Source organism: Pan paniscus, chromosome 4 (assembly GCF_029289425.2).
Source record: "Pan paniscus chromosome 4, NHGRI_mPanPan1-v2.0_pri, whole genome shotgun sequence".
NCBI classification, from domain to species: Eukaryota; Metazoa; Chordata; class Mammalia; order Primates; family Hominidae; genus Pan; species Pan paniscus.
Window position 1 is genome coordinate 155,141,594 of NC_073253.2, and position 17,096 is coordinate 155,158,689.

General features: G+C 44.2%; 1 protein-coding gene across 1 annotated transcript in view; it reads left to right on the forward strand.

The window, feature by feature from the left end:
• Window positions 1-16,642, forward strand: part of ADRA1B (adrenoceptor alpha 1B) — a 56,667-nt gene extending 40,025 nt beyond the window's left edge. The window contains exon 2 of the mRNA XM_034960903.3: window positions 15,509-16,642. Within this exon, the coding sequence (XP_034816794.2) occupies window positions 15,509-16,116 (608 nt within the window). The 3' untranslated portion in view covers window positions 16,117-16,642. The remainder of the gene's footprint in view (window positions 1-15,508) is intronic.
• Window positions 16,643-17,096: the final 454 nt, after the last annotated feature.

A 17,096-nucleotide genomic window follows, 5' to 3' on the forward strand; every position in this document is an offset into this window, starting at 1 on the left:
ACCAAAACACACACACAGAGGTTTTTTTAATAGAAATCCAAAGCATTCTAAGCATTCTTCCCTGAAATTTGCTTTTTTGCTACTTAATTTTGTTATGGACATCATCCCATTGTTGACAGCTTACCATTTTAATAAATGTATGGTTTTTCATTATGTAAATGCTACATGGTTTATTTCACAATCCCCTATTGTTAAAAATTTAAATTATTTCCTATTTGTGGAAAGCATTACTGCAATTTTTTATACTGTCATCTTTGCTGTCTTTCAAGAATACTTACGTAGGCTAAATTCCTGAATGTCAAATACTTAGATCAAAAGCCATGCTCATTTTAATTTTATTAGATAATGCCAGTTTTCCACCCAAAATTTACATCTCCGCCCAGAATGTATGACAATGTCTGTTTTCCCACACACTTGCCAAATTGAGTATAAGCACTTTTTAAAATATCTTCCACAAAAATATACCTAAAATATTTTAATATTTTGCTTTTTTTTCCTGAGACAGGGTCTCGCTCTGTCACCCAGGCTGGAGTGCAATGGTGCAATCTCGGCTCACTGCCATCTCCACCTCCCGGGTTCAAGCAATTCTCCTGCTTCAGCCTCTCAGGTAGTTGGGATTACAGGCATGCACCACCACGCCCAGGTAATTTTGTATTTTTAGTAGAGATGGGGTTTCGCCATGTTGGCCAGGCTGGACTCGAACTCCTGACTCAAGTGATCCGCCCGCCTTGGCCTCGGAATTCAAAAGTGCTGGAATTACAGGTGTGAGCCACTGTCCCCAGCCTTATTTTGCTGCTTTTTAATTTACATTATTTATTTTGTAAAGAAATTTCAGGCCAGGCATGGTGGCTCACTCCCATAATCCCAGCACTTTGAAAGACTGAAGTGGGCAGATCACTTGAGCCCAGGAGTTTGAGACCAGCTGGGGCAACATGGTGAAACTCTGTCTCTACCAAAAAAAATACAAAAACTAGCTGGGTGCCATGGTGCGCACCTTTAGTTCAGCAACTCTGTAAGCTGAGGTGGGAGGATCACTTGAGCCCAGGAGGTGGAGGCTGCAGTGAGCTGAGATCATGCCACTGCGCTCCAATCTGGGCAATAGAGAGACTCTGTCTCAAAAAAAAAAAAAAAAAAAAAAATTTATATTTTTCATTAATTCATTGGGTGTCAATTATACTTACTCTTCTTATTTGTTTATTCATATGATTTAGTTTTCTATTGAGTTTTCTCTTATTTATTTGAAAGAGAGCTTTGTGTGTTAGAAATATCATTCCTTGGCCAGGATCATGCCTGTAATCCCAGCACTTTGGGAGGCCAATGCAGGTGGATCACCTGAGGTGAGGAGTTCGAGACAAGCCTGGTCAACATGATGAAACCTTGTCTCTACTACAAATACAAAAAATTAGCTGGGCATGGTGGCAGGTGCCTGGATTCCCAGCAACTTGACGCCAGAGAATCACTTGAACCCGGGAGGTGAAGGTTGCAGTGAGCCAAGATCACACCATTGCACTCCAGCCTGGGCAACAAGAGCAAAACCCCATCTCAAAAAAAAAAAAAAAAAAAAAAAAAAAAAGAAAAGAAAAAAGAAAAGAAAACAAATATCATTATTTTACTGTCATTTGAATTACACATATTTCTCTCAATTCTTCTTTTGTTTTTGAAATTTGTAGCCTTATAAAAATGTCTAGACAAATTCATCAATACATTTATTTACAGATCCTGGACTTTTAGCTGTGCTTAAAATGGTCTTTCTTATTTCATACTTATAAAAATATGTACCTATATCCTCTTCTAATACTTTAACAATTTTTCTATATTTAAGATATTGGATCTGTCTAAGTTTATTTTAATGTAAGAAATAAAGTAGAGATCCAGCCTTATTTCTTTCTTAAATAGCTATCCTGTTGCCCCAACTTACAGTCTGTTTTTTCCCACCACTTAGTCTGTTTTTTCCCACATGCATTGAAATGGCATATAAAATTCTCATGGATATTTGGTTCTCTTTCTAAACTACATAATTTCATTGATCTTTCTTCTGCCTTTTTCTGCACTTCCTGCCCTAGGATTTTTTTTTAATTACTATGATTCTATGACAGGTTTTAATATTTACAGAGCTGAGTTTACCCATTTTCCTCATACCCACTCTTTTACCATTCCTCTTTATTTCCATTGATCTGGATATTTTTCTCATGGTTATTCTTCCAAATTCCATATTCTTCCATAAATTTGGTTTTGGATTATTTAGCTCTCCACACAACAAAAACAACAACAACAAAAACCTGTTGGGATTTTAATTAGACTGTTTTGAATTTTCAGATTAATTTGGGGAAAAGTGAAGTTATCTTGGATAGAGACTTCCTATACAAAAGCAATCTATGTATCTTCATTTATAGATGTCTTCTTTTATGACCCTTTATAAAGTTTTGTAGCTTGTTCATGGTAAGTCCCACCAATGCTCAGTTTCTAAAAGTGTTCTGCAGGGAAATTACTATTTCCAATGAGGTCAAAGCATGGAACAAACTCAGTCTGGCATCAAAGATGGAAGCTTAGTGCTGCAGAAACCATTTCATCCCATCTGCTTTCAACTCTGGGCTTAAGCCAAAAGGTAGCTCCCCTACTGGAAGTTGGAATGGGTCAATCAGTTAATCAGTGGTAATCAATGGGCACTGACTGCATGCCCAGGCCTGTGCTAGAAGGGCAAGACACAGACCTCATCTTTAAGGAGCTTTTACAGTTCCCAAAGAGTTAAGAGGCACACCCCCTAACAATGGCACTTTATATTAACCCATGTACTATGGACTCTCTTTGATGGTAAATAAAAAAGAAGAAGTCTGGAGCAGTCAGGAAGGGTTTTGGGAGGAGATGGAAACTGAGCTGTGTGTTGGCACATGAATGTCATTTAGGTAAGTAAAGAAGGGAAAGGAATCAAATACAGGCAACAACCATTTATTCAGCACTTATTATGAACCCGATACTGAGTTAGGCACATGAAAAGGACGTTATGTGCTCAACAAGTATTTTTACACATTCACTGTAACAAGCTCTGTGTTGGGTGCTAGAGAAACCAAGACAAATAAGATTGACCCTAGCCTTAAGGAGCTTGTGAACAAGAAAGACAAACCCGTAAATAAGTTCAACTGTTATGATGGAAATCTGTAGAGAGAAGAGCAGAGACTTTTAATCTGGGGACTGTGTACTTCCTGGACATCCGTGGATGAGATTCAGCAGGGCTGTGAGCCCCTGAAATTACATGGCACTGAATTATCTGCTTAACCAGTATTGTCAAGTTAAAAGTGACACAAAATTCCTGGCTTCTAGATACTTGCATTTTAATAGCCAGATAAAATATATGTGAAGATATCATTACTTCTAGGAGTTGTCATTTGTAGAAGCAAAATAATATTAATTGTAATAAAAATTTTAAAAATGTAAAAAAAAAAACCATTACAAAAAAACCTAAGTACCTAGTTCTGGCCTTCCCCACCCCAGAAGTATTCTCAGAGTTTAGAAATAATATTGCTTATTATGGAAACTAATTTGAGGCCAGGAAGATTAGCGTTTCGATCATAACTCTACCACTTAATATCTGTGTCATATTGGGTGAGTTCCATACACTCACAGCTTCCATTTCCACATTTGTAAATTGGGAGTTACGGAACCCAAGGCACCCTCGTGCCTATTGTGAAGATGAAAACATTAATAGGTTGGGTGTGTAAGTCATCTGGATCTTAGCGGGTCTTCTCATGCTGTTCATTCCTGCCTTCTGCTTTCACACTTCAGAGGAAAGTTGTTATGAGAAGAAAGAATTTGAGCCAGGCCTGGAAAGGATGGAGAGAAAAGGGTATCTCAGACCAGTGTGGACAGCGTGAATAAAGGGAAAGGGGCCAGAAAAGTCAATGCTCTTGCAGAGAATCAGTCCATTGCAGCCACGTTGAATAGGTCTTACATTCTAACCTAAGCAGTTTGAACTTTATCCTATAAACTAGAGGAGTCACTGGAGGATTGGGGCCAAGGGGGTCAACCCCATAGTGAGGTGGCTCTCAGCCCAGCCTGTGCTCACCCATGAATCCCAAGATACACACAAAAACAGTTCTTAAAAGTAAAATTGTAATGCAGGCTAAGGCAATACTTCTCACCTCAGGATCTTGTTAAAAAGTAGATTTTGTACTGAACATGGGGACACCTGCCTGTAGTTCCAACTACTCAGGAGGCTGAAGCAGGAGGATCACTTGAACCCAGCAATCAAGGCCAGTCTGGCCTGGGCAACATAGCAAGTTCAGATCCAGCCTGGGCAATACAGCAAGACCCCAGCTCTAAAAAAAAAAAAAAAAAAAAAAAAAAAAAAAAGCAGATTCTGATGCACTGGATCAGAGATTCTGCATTTCTAACCAGCACTCAGGTGCTGCTTATCCATGAACCTCATTTTGCATAGCCAGAGGCTAATGCATTTTGGTTTTATTATTTTTATCACTATTATTCATGCAACACCTGTTGGCTGAGTGCCTTTCACGTGTCAGGCACTGTGCTAGGTAGGCCTTGGGCACAGAGAGAAGAGTCAGACATGAACTCTCTTTTCTAGTCATTCATAGTCTAATCAGAGGAGATGAGATATAGACCTAAGCAATTGTAATCCAAGGTTGAAAGGGATAAATGCCACATTTTAGTTTCAGAAAAAGTGCTTTGACAATTCAGCGTTCCCAGTTAAGGGAGAAATCCCCTAGTGTTTAAGGAAATGAATAAATGCTCCTTTTCCTTATTATTAAATGAGTAAAAACCCACACTTCAAAATTGGATTTTAATTACAGTCCACCACATACTAGGCATGTGACCTTGTTAACCTCTTAAGCCTTAATTTCCTCCTCTGCAAAATGAAATACATAGTAGCAGGGCTGTTGGAGAATTACAATAGAGAATGTTTGTAAATGTGGTACCTTAATAACTGGTTTTGGAATGGAGTTGTTGCAAAAGGTGGCTCTGGTTATTATTGTTTTCAGCATTTGTTTTAAAACTTAACATGGCTCTATTGGCCCAAAGATATTGTATTCATTGGACAAGTTTATGATCTCATTCCAGGGTTAAGTGGCAAATAAAAATGGAAAAACCTTGAAGGGAATTTCCAAATCCAAGGAAACCTCCTTTTACAAAGCTGGTGCTGAAAGAAGCAGCATATTATTGTAAATTTTTCCAGTTTTTACTGGACCAAATTGTTTCAGCTGAGGAGATGTGGTTTGGCTGATGGTGTAGCCAAATGCCCCTAATAAGAGCCACACTGCAAAGGAGTTCCACTCCATTTACAAGAGGATCAAAACAGTTTCTCCACCCACTGACTCCCCTGAGGTCATTGGCTTGTTTGACACTGACTGTGAAATAAATCAAATCAAATTTATAATCCCAGAGTCCCAGAATGTCAGGGCCCAGAGGGATGTTAGAAACCACCCAGCCCATGGTTGGCATTTTGTAGACCAGATAAATGATGCTTTAGGTCCCCATGCCACACTGCAGTCTCTGAGCCTGCTCATTGCCTCATTTCTTCAGCCAATATTGAGTGAAGGCCAATGGATTTAAGAATATGTAAAGTCAGCGCTTTGGGAGGCCGAGGCGAGGTTAGGAGTTCAAGACCAGCCTGGTCAACATGATGAAATCCTGTCTCTATCAAAAAGTACAAAAATTAGCCGGGCGTGGTGGCATGCACTATAGTCCCAGCTACTCGGGAAGCTGAGGCAGGAGAATCACTTGAACCTGGGAGGTAGAAGTTGCAGTGAGCCAAGATTGCACCACTGTACTCCAGCCTGGGCAACAGAGTGAGACCCTGTCTCAAAGAAAAAAGAATATGTAAAGAATAAAAAGATTCCTCCATTTATGCCCCACAATAAGGAGATAGGGACAGGGGACCACAGGCACATCAGGAACTAACGAGGGGGCTGCTGGGGGCTTAATAACAAAAGATTTCATTTAAAAACTGTCTTTCTCAGGGACCTCAGACTGGTGCTGCCATCTGTCTGAGTGGTGCTGCCATCCGTCTGATTTCATTTCAAACCTCTCAAATCATCAGGTTTCATTTTCATTTCAAATCTCTCAAATCATCTCATTTCATTTTAAACCTGTCTCTCACTTGTGAGGGACCTCGCACTGGTGCTGCCGTCTACCCATTTCTTCATCTGTAAAATAGGGATAATCCCACCCTGCTCAGGGAGCTGTTGTCAGGATTAAATGAAACAGGAGCTAAAAAAGTTGACAGCACATAACAAGGACCCAATACGCACAGCATCTTTTGGCTTGTTTTTCAGCTTTTTTTTTTTTTTTTTTTTTTTTTTTTTTGAGACAAGGTCTCGCTCTATTGCCCAGGCTGGAATGCAGTGATGCGATCATAGCTCACTTCAGCCTCAACCTCCTGAGCTCAAGCAATCCTCCCACCTCAGCCTCCCGAGTAGCTGGTCCACAGGTGTGGGGGCCACCACACCTGGCAATTTTTTTTTTTTTTTTTTTTTTTTTTTTTTTACTTTTTGGCTTGTTTGGTTTTTAGCTTTTATTTCTTCTTTTTCTTTTCTTTCTTTCTTTTTTTTTTTTTTTTGAAACAACGTCTATGTTGCCCAGGTTGTTCTCAAACTCCTGGACTCGTGCAATCCTTCTGCTTCAGCCTTCCAAAGTCCTAGGATTATAGCCATGAGCCATTGCACCTGGCCTTTTAGCTTTTAGATAACATTCATTGGATTTTCCCCAGTTACAGAAGGAATTTGTGTTCATGAAGAACATTTTGGAAAACACCGAAAAGCACAGAGAAGGAAAATTCACCCTTAATTTCCCCACACTCAAAGATAAGCACAGTTGACATTCCAGGACACACCCTCCCAGACCTTTCTATACATGAGCATTATGTTGAGACTTGACAGTGAATAAACAAAAAAAGTATATATATATATATATATATATATATATATATATATATATCTCCACACACGTAAGTATGTATATTTTGTTTTCCTGTGAGCTGCATTGTGGTGATTAAGAGCCTCTGTCACAGCTGCCTATATTTAAATTCTAACTCTATTAGCTACTAGCTCTGTGGCCTCGGGCAACTTACCTATCAAATTTGAGTTTCTGTTCCCCTGTGTGTAAGAATCATGGCCCCCCAGGCCAGCCATGCAGGTTGGACGCAGTCATCAAGAATTGTTGTAAATGACAGTATGAATGGTGCCTTCTAGAGCACAGTCATGAGGGACTGCCTTGGGAACAGTGGCTGTTGAAGGAGTAACTGGCCCAACAGTGGTTAAGCACTTAGCCCATCACCTGGCACAGAGTCAGAGCTTGTTAAATGGTAGCTACTATTCTACAGACATGCCCTGAGGTTTTGATGAGTGGCCCTCAGGTTCACGGAGGGTTGAGACCTCCACTGTTCATTGTTCACTGTTCAGATTTGTTGAATGGCACCTTAAGGATGACCTGCTGGGGCCATGTCCAGCCAAGAAATGTTTTTCCCTGTGTATATCCTGCTCAATGTGAGCCTTTGATCCTTGCACTTCTCAGTCCCTCTAAATCGCCCTTGGGCACTCAAAGACTAAGTGATGTGGGGGGCTCACGGCAACATCTGTTCCTCGATTTATCCCTCCTCCCCTCACCACCCCACCCCGGAAAAAAAAGAATAAAATAATAGAAATGCTTCCCACATGTGGTTTCCCAGGGCTGCACCTACATAGCAGGTGAAATTCACTATGGATTTGGGTGATGTGCAAGATTGAAATGACATCTACAGATAGCACAAGAAACCGTGAGTCACATATTCAGTCAGTCCATCAGTGAGCAAATACCTATTTCAGCACCTACTACGTGTGCCAGGGCCTGGGCTCTCCAGAGACAAAGTGGTTCCCTGTTCACTTCTCTTTCAATCCTTTAGGTTCCTCAGAGAGCAGTGCCTCTCAGTTTAGGGCCAAAATGTCTTCAGCACCTCTCAACCACTGCTAATCTCCCTTTTCGAGAAACAGGGAGCAGGCCTCATTCACACCACAGTCTGGAGCTATCCAGGAGGTACAAACATTGTTTTGTTTTCATCTTATTTTCTCCACCATGATGTTTTATTTATAGTAAATGATGCAAGTTTTAAAATAGAGATAGAAAGCTTCCTTCAAAAGAATTGAGATACCAAAAACTAATTGACGCAAAGAAAAGCGCTAAGTAAATGGTGGTCCAGGTGGCAGAATGATGAATGCTTAGCAAGCTTTAGACCTGGGATGGGGGAGTCTCAACCCTTTGAGGGTTACTGATCCCTTTTAGACCATGATGACAGCTATGGACCCTAACCAAGAAAATATAGGAATGTTGCCCACAATTTTAGCAGGTTCAGGAACCACGTGGAGACCATAATTCAGCTGGTATTGGAAAGAGCAGTAGGGTAAGTCTCAATGCCCACACAGCACATAGACCTCATCCTCTTCACCACCTTCTTCATCTTGGTAGCAGTGGTACTGGTGGTAACAGCGGTGCTGGCAGTTGTAACAGTAGCAGCGCTCAAAGCAGTCATCACAGCTATACTTATTGAGTGCTTTCAATGTGCCAGGTACTTACCAAGCCTGAGCTCACCTCATCCATACAGAAAATAATTATTACCCTCCCCATTTTCCAGGAAACGAAGCCTCACCAAACTTAAGGATCTTCTCCAAGGTCGCCCAGCTGAGAATGCCAGGGCTAGGGTTTGAACCCAGATCTACCTACCTGTGATGTCTGAGCAGGTCCTTAACCACTAAACTCCACTGCCTCAATAAATATTTGCTGAAGCAAATGAATGGCAACTTGAACAGGTCGTGGTGGCCACTCTGCCATTCACCAGTTGAGTGACCTTGAGTGAGTCACTCCCCTCACCCTCACTGGCCCTCCATTAAGGAAGGAGGCTTCCTAGGCCTGGCGAGCCATGATTCCAAGAGGCAGGGCAAGCAGCATCAGGAACATTCCATGAGCAAGGGAAGCGGAGGCAGGCTCAGGGCCAGGCTCGGGAACATGCACAGGGGGTTAGTGGCATTGTTCAAGAGCCCAGCGCAGCCCTGACTTCCAGCACAGAGTGTCCAGGCCTTCCAGGAACCCACACTTCCTGTTGTATTTACTCCCCTCACCCAGCAGCTTCACCCACCACACTCTTCTCCAGTGACAGGTCTGTTTGGCTGCCCAGGGGAAACGATCCCTGTCACACATCCTCTTACATGCCTAACAGGCTTAGCATCTTGTTACTTAATGACAGCTTCTTGGTTTCCACCAAGGCAGGCCAGTGCAGCAAACAGGACCCCCCTAATCCCAGCAGCTACTGTGCTGGCAGAGGAAGAAGGAGGAAGGAGGGGGCCGAAAAATTTGTGGCATCTGTGGCAGCCTGGCGGTCCAGTCCCTGACCCACACTGCCCCGCTGTGGTGAAAGTCTAGGGAAGCAGGCACGCCCCAGCAGGGATGGGCAAGGCTTTGGTCTCTGACTTCATGAGGGATCTGAATTTATTTATTTATTTATTTATTTATTTTTTTGACACAGACCAGGCTGTAGAGCAATGGAGCGATCTCAGCTCACTGCAACTTCCACCTCCTGGGTTCAAGCGAGCATTTTGGCTAATTTGTGTATGTTTAGTAAAGACAGGGTTTTACCATGTTGGCGAGGCTGGTCTCAAACTCCTGACCTCAGGTAATCCGCCCTCCTTGGCCTCCCAAAGTGCTGGATTACAGGTGTGCGCCACCATACCCAGCCAGAACTCTGAATTTTAAGGCTGAAAAAGACCCAGCTCACACCACTCAATTAAAGAAAGAAAACAGGCACAAAACTGGAAAGCAGTTCACCCAAAATGATACATGTAGTAAAATAGACCCCAAATATGTTTCCTAAAATTAGATTTCCAGCCCAATCAGGGATTTACAGGGACAATAATTATTATTTAGTTAATTACTATTCATGCAGAGTTGACTGAGTGACAGACACCTGGGATCCAGAGTGCTCATAAGGACTCTGCATGTTTTTACCTTGCTTAATCCTCACAACAATCAGAGAGGTCAGTGCTATTATTAGCCCATCTTACTGATGAGGAACTAAGGCTTAGGGACAGTATGAAACTGGCCCAAGGTCACATGGCCAGAGCCAGGATTCTATTCCAGGGAGTCCCATTCCCATAAAAAAGGGGACTCCCTGTCAGAAGTCACTGAGGACTTGTTCAGGGTGCAAAGGAGGACAAAAGAAAATGAAATGCAAATGGAACAAGAGGGCAAGATCAGTGTTCACCTACCAAACAAGTGAGGATTAAAAAGGCTGAAAGAGCCCAGAGGTGGGGAGTTGTAGGGAAAATGTCAGATTCAGGCACAGTTGATAGGTGGGTAAATTAGTACAACCAGTTCAAAAGGCAATTTGGCTGTCAGGGCTTAAATGTGGAAATGACCCAGTGATTCCTCATGTGGAATTTATTGCACAGAAACACCCAAATGTGCATGAAAAAGTGAATGCATGTGGCTTTTCATCACTGCAGTCCGTAATAGCCAAAAATTGGAAATCACCTATAGAGAAGGCATTAAATAAAACTACCATCTATCCAGACAGTAGGATGTAATGCAGCCCTTGTGGGGTGGGGAGAGAAGTGAAATAGCACGACATACTTTGACAAGGAAATATCTTTTACATACTGTAAGCAAAGAGAGCAATTTGGGGAAAGGTATGTGCAGTATGACCCCATTTTTTTAAATCTGGAAGGATTCCAAATAAAACTGTTAACTCTGATCCCTTCTGCTTAAGTGGAGTATTTTCACTCTAGACTTAACAGATTTTTTGTAATACATATTTTTTAAATTCAGCATGTATTACTTTTGAAATAAAAAAAATATACAAATCTGGAGGGGAAAAGAAAAGAAATGAAGATATAGCTCCTTTCCAGAAGGAATTTACAATCTAGGTGATGAACTAGGATTCAGCCAGACCTGGGATGGCTTAACATGAAAAAGCAAACAATAAAATAACAAAATATGATCTGCTTGTATGAATTCTATGGGGTGCAGAATAAATAAGTCCATCTGAGTTGGGTGGGGCTAATTAGGGCTGAGTTCCTGGAAGAGAATGGGTCAGGATATAAAGTATATTTAGAAAATGGTCACTATTTATTATTTTCAAGATGCCAGACTCTGTGTCAAGTATTTTACATGGATATTTTCATGTGTTCACAGTAACTCTATGACACAGATATTGTCCCCATTTTACAGATGGGAAAATTGAGGCTGAGATGGCTAATTAACTCTTCTAAAGCTGAACAGCCAATAACTCAAGAGAGGTTTCAATACGGGTCTGTGTCATCCCAAGTTCTGGGTTCCAGCCACTTGACCACACTGCCTTATCAGCCAAGGGCAAAGAATGGCCCTTGGCTTCTTCTTCTCAGAGGAATAAACAGTGTAATGAGCCCAAACCCAAAATGTGGCAGTAAATGCCCATGAGAAAAGTTGGCATCACCCCCTCACCTTTGGCTGAACACTTCTCAAGGCCATGGTCCTTGGAGGGTACATTGTAAGAAAACAGAGGCAAAAATCTAGCCCATCATTGTCCCTGACAAGGTGCTTCCAGTGTGATGAATGTGAAGAACAACCAAAAAACGTATGCCGCGCAGACATGGGGGAAAGTAAAATTTATGCCCCCTTCCTAATGCTACATTTGTTCTGTTGAATGGCCTCTTAGCTGCCATGGTGCAACACCACACCCCAAACTCATCTCTGCATTCCACAACTTGTCCTCATGCCTAGCACTTAGCAGGAGCTTAGTGTTTGTGGAACGGATGAATGAATGAACAAGTGAATGGACATATAAAAAGTTAAATAACTATGACTATCATATACTGGTCTCTTGATCCAAAAAAATGGGACCAACAATAGTACCTTCCTCACTGGTACCTTCCGATTATAATTATTAAATAAGCTAGCGGTGTGAAGAGTCAGCACAGGACCTGCAGAGCACACACACAAGATAAATGCTGGCTATGATGAATCTTAGCTATTAGCATTATTGATATTTGTGTAACCTTTAAAAGAGCCAGTTTCTCAGGTTGCATCCCCATTAATCCATTTATTGCCTATTTCACAACCACCTTCAATGGGGTTGGCACCAAACAAAGTTATAATTTTTTCCTCAACAAACATGCTTTCCTGCTCTAGATCCTGTCCATGGTTTTGCCATGTTGGCCAGGATGGTCTCGAACTCCTGGTCTCAAGCGATCTGCCCACCTTCGCCTTCCAAAGTGCTGGGATTACAGGATCCCACCTCGGGCCATGGCTCCAGCCTCCATCCTGGGCTCTGTGTGTCCTCATGCAAAGTAATGTGCTGCCTGTATACACACTCATCCCTGTGTAATGCACAAGGCTTCGAAACTTTACCTCCCTCACTCTACTTCTTCCCCAAATTTTCTTTTTTGTAGAGACAGGAATCTCACTATGTTGCCCCGGCTGGTCTCAAACTCCTGGTCTCAAGTTATCCTCCTGCCTTGGCATCCCAAAACGCTGGGATTACAGACTTGAACCACTATGTCTGGCCCTCTCCAAAATTTATTCTCCAGTTTCCCATTTTGTCAAGGCCAGTTTCCTATGTTCTTCAGACTCAGTGACAGAAATAAGCCCATCCCTGTGGACAGAGACAACTCCCCGCATCAGGGAATACTAGGTGCTCATACACCATAGTTGCATTTCAGCTGGGGCCTTCTGTACAGAGTCTTAATCCAAAAGAGTAGCTCCAATGGTGAGACCCAAATCTAATGGTGTGAGTCTTGTCACAAATCGGGTCACAAAATAGTGCCCTCCCTTGTCTCACCTAGACCAAACCTAGAAAGTAGCCCACTGCCTCATTTCCCCCAACCTAAAAAGAGGTCAGTACTTACACTTGGCACTTACATCCAGGTATGGATAACCCTCTTTCTAAGTTGAACTCCTGGCTGACTTACTCCTGCACCAGGAGCCCAGCCGTTGCCCCCCAGCAGCCACTACTGAGTTACTGGGCAGAGAATTAGGCTCCTGTATTTCTTCTTCTTGATTATTTGAGGTTTGAAACAGGCCAAATCTCAAATAATCAAGAAAGTGAAATGCTACAGAGAAGAAATTCAAGAGCAATCCAAAATCAAAGATGGGAATCCTTGTGGCATCTGTGCCAACCACCTCAGAGATTTCCAGCTACTCTCTAGGTCTTGGTGTCTCCACCCGCAAACTAGTTGGACTTGGCAGTTGCTAAGATCCCTCCCATTCAGATATGCTCTAAGAGTGTTGGCTCTTCTTTTCACAAATAGATTCAGTGATGATCCCAAAGACCAGGCCCTTGGGAAGCTCAGTATGAGAAGTCAGGAATACAAAATATGCCACAAGCCACGTGGCAGGGACAGAGACATGGTTAGAAGGTACAAAATGTTCTAGAAATTATTCTATTTTTTAAGATATTTAAATTTGTATATACAAGAGGAAAAATCTGAAAGTATACACACCAAAATATGGTATTTTGGCACTGCAGAGTTATATGTGCTTTTAAAATAGTTTCTCTTTTTGCATTTTTATATTTTCTCATCTTTACACAGAGTATTATTAATTGCATCTTTTTTAAAAAAAAACACATTTTTATTCAAATAGAATTTAGTCTAAATCCCAGATATATTACAAGCATGCTGTGTGACCTGGGGCAAGTCATTTCACCTCTCCAAGTTTCAGCTGACTTATATTTAAAATGGAAATTGTTTTTAATTTAATATTGCCATAAAATGTTTTGGGATCTCACATTCAGAGGGGTGAGTTAATCATGTTTCTTATTCATAACGTCTCATCATCATGAGTCTATGCCAGGCCTCTCTCTTATTATATTGATTTATTTCCTTTTATTCCCATTCCCATTTCCCTCTGCCTCCACCCCTAGGCATTCTGTCTTTAATATGTTTTTGTTAATTTGAATGTGTTTTTGCAAAATGCATGTGGTTGTTTGGCGAGCTACTTAAATGGCATTATGTCATAAATCTCATTCTATTTCCTACTGTTTTCACAAAGAACCATGTATTTCAGATCTTTCCACGTGGTCATGTGGACATGTCACCCTGGGCCTCTAAATGCTGCATAATATCTAAGAATGCATCTACCCCATTCTACTTTTCCCAGGGAGGGACATCCAGGTTGTCTCCCACCTCCTGTCACTACAAACAATATTGCCATGAGCCCCCTCATATATGAACCCTTATGGACTTGTGTGAAAATTCATTGAGATCTGTGTCCTGGAGCAAAATGGCTGAGTCACAAGGTGTATGTATACTTAGACCAAGTGCTAGCAGAGTCATCTCCAGGATGTGTGTACAGCCTGTGCCCCCACCAGCCATGCACAAAGCTCCTCGTGTCCCCACACCCCACACCCCTGTGTGAACTTGGAACTATGCAGCTTCCTAATTTTTGCCAGCCTATCAGGTATGTCCCTTTGTGGTTTTCGTTTTCGTTGTTGTTTTTGGAGAGACAGGGACTTGCTCTGACACCCAGGCTGGAGTGCAGTGCCACGATCATAGTTCACTGCAGCCTTGAACTCTTGGGCTCAAGGGATCCTCCTGCCTCAACCTCCCAAGTAGCTAGGACTACAGGCACGCACCAACACGCCTGGTTAATGCTTTCTTTTGTAGAGATGGGGTCCCCCTGTACTGCCCCGGCTGGTCTCAATCCCTTGGGCTCAAGCGATCCTCCTGCCTTGGTCTCCCAAAGTGCTGGGATTACAGGCATGAGCCACTGCACTCAGCCTCTTTGCGGTTTTTATTTGATTGCCTAATATTTTGATTATCTTTTCATATGTTCATTAGCCCTTGCGTTTCCTATTTTGTAAATTTCCTGCTACTTTCCATTGCCCACGTTTCTACTGGGAACACTTTTTCTTGCTGATTTGTAAGAGTTCCTCACATATTCTAAATATCAATCCCTTGACTGTTTTGGTCATTGTAAATATCTTCTCAGATTCTTGCCTCATGATTCGTCCTTTTGAAGTATTGTTTTTCTTCACCCCTAGATCAAAAAAAATGGTCTTTTATGTTGTTCTCTTTTACCTTTAAAACGTTACCTTTCACATTTAGGTCTTTAATACACCTGTTTTCCACGGAAATAAGTCGGCATCTACTTCATGACGTTTTGTGAAGGATAAACTAATATCGGGAAAGCACCTAGCACAGTGCCTGACCCAAAAGAGATGTGCAATTGTGGGCGATTATTGTTATCACTTAGCTTGAAGGTGGCAAGTGCTGCCGGAGGAAATTATAGGAGCTTAGATGCTGTTTAACTAGATCAAGAAAGGTTTCATGGACAAAGGCGAAGTTATTGAGGCTGGCCCTAAAAATGAATGTAGGATTCATTCATTTTGAAATGCAAAGGGAAGTATTCCGGGCAGAGGAACTGGCTCGGGGAAAGGCCTGGCGGCAGGAACGCTGCGGGTTGACAATGTTGAGGAGAAGCATATTGGGGCGAGAGCTTGACTACTCACAAATTGCTGTCTTTCTGCCCGTGCCCACCCCCCTCCCCACTGCAGGCTCCTTGTTCTCCACCCTGAAGCCCCCCGACGCCGTGTTCAAGGTGGTGTTCTGGCTGGGCTACTTCAACAGCTGCCTCAACCCCATCATCTACCCATGCTCCAGCAAGGAGTTCAAGCGCGCTTTCGTGCGCATCCTCGGGTGCCAGTGCCGCGGCCGCAGCCGACGCCGCCGCCGCCGTCGCCTGGGCGGCTGCGCCTACACCTACCGGCCGTGGACGCGCGGCGGCTCGCTGGAGCGCTCGCAGTCGCGCAAGGACTCGCTGGACGACAGCGGCAGCTGCCTGAGCGGCAGCCAGCGGACCCTGCCCTCGGCCTCGCCGAGCCCGGGCTACCTGGGCCGCGGCGCGCCGCCGCCAGTCGAGCTGTGCGCCTTCCCCGAGTGGAAGGCGCCCGGCGCCCTCCTGAGCCTGCCCGCGCCTGAGCCCCCCGGCCGCCGCGGCCGCCACGACTCGGGCCCGCTCTTCACCTTCAAGCTCCTGACCGAGCCCGAGAGCCCCGGGACCGACGGCGGCGCCACTAACGGAGGCTGCGAGGCCGCGGCCGACGTGGCCAACGGGCAGCCGGGCTTCAAAAGCAACATGCCCCTGGCGCCCGGGCAGTTTTAGGGCCCCCGTGCGCAGCTTTCTTTCCCTGGGGAGGAAAACATCGTGGGGGGGAGGGGAGGGCGGGGCGGAGGGGGGAGGGGAGCGTCCACGCCGGGTAGACGCGCGCCCCAAGGGGAACCGGGGGGAGGGCCGGGGAGAGGGGCAGCTGCTTTTCTGGCAGGGGCATGGGTGCCAGGTACCACGCGGAAAGCCGGGCCGAGCATGCTGAGAGCCTGGGGGACCCGACGCCGCCGGGATTTACCTCTCTCTCTCCCTCTGTGTATATATAAACGAGTCCCTCTCTACTTGTATTTAACCGTGGGTGCACGTGAGTGTGTCTGTGCGGTGTGCGTGTGTTCCGCTTGTGTGTGTGTGTGCGTGGGGCCGCCCTGTGAGGGCGCGGCGACTGTGCGCCCAGGAGGCAGCCGGGGGCGTTGTGTGTGTGTCGTGACTTCGTACCTCTCAAGCCCCTCCTTGTACTTCACTGAAGGATGGCACTTTGGTGGGGTTGGAAACAAAGTCGACATTAAAGGTCATTTCTCCTGTTCGGCTTTGAGTGGTTTGTGGACGAGCGGCAGGCAGAGCCTTGCGTTTCCTCTTCCTTCCGCTTCGGATTTGACCCGGTCCTAGGTCTTAGGGTCCTTCGCTTTCCTTTCCCCTGCCCTCCAGTCTCCACCCCAGAAGAGCCGCTCTCACCACGTCCTGAGGACAATTAGTGCTGGCTCCCTTAGGTCCCATTGACGCCTTTGCGGTTACTGACCTACAGGGCTGCACCAATCTGGCCCTGTGGCTGAACGTGACGCCCTGGACTTGCCTAATAAATCCTGCTTACCTGCTTTTGACCCTTAGCAGAATCTGAATCCTCCTGCGGCTCCTTCCTGCTGTGACCAACACTGAGCAATGTCTGGCTTGGTCCTGATCCCTAGAACCCCAACCCCAGCTGGGGTTCCCCGGCCAGTCCCCTAAATGGGCCTGTTTCCTGAGAGATGATGAAGCTCAGG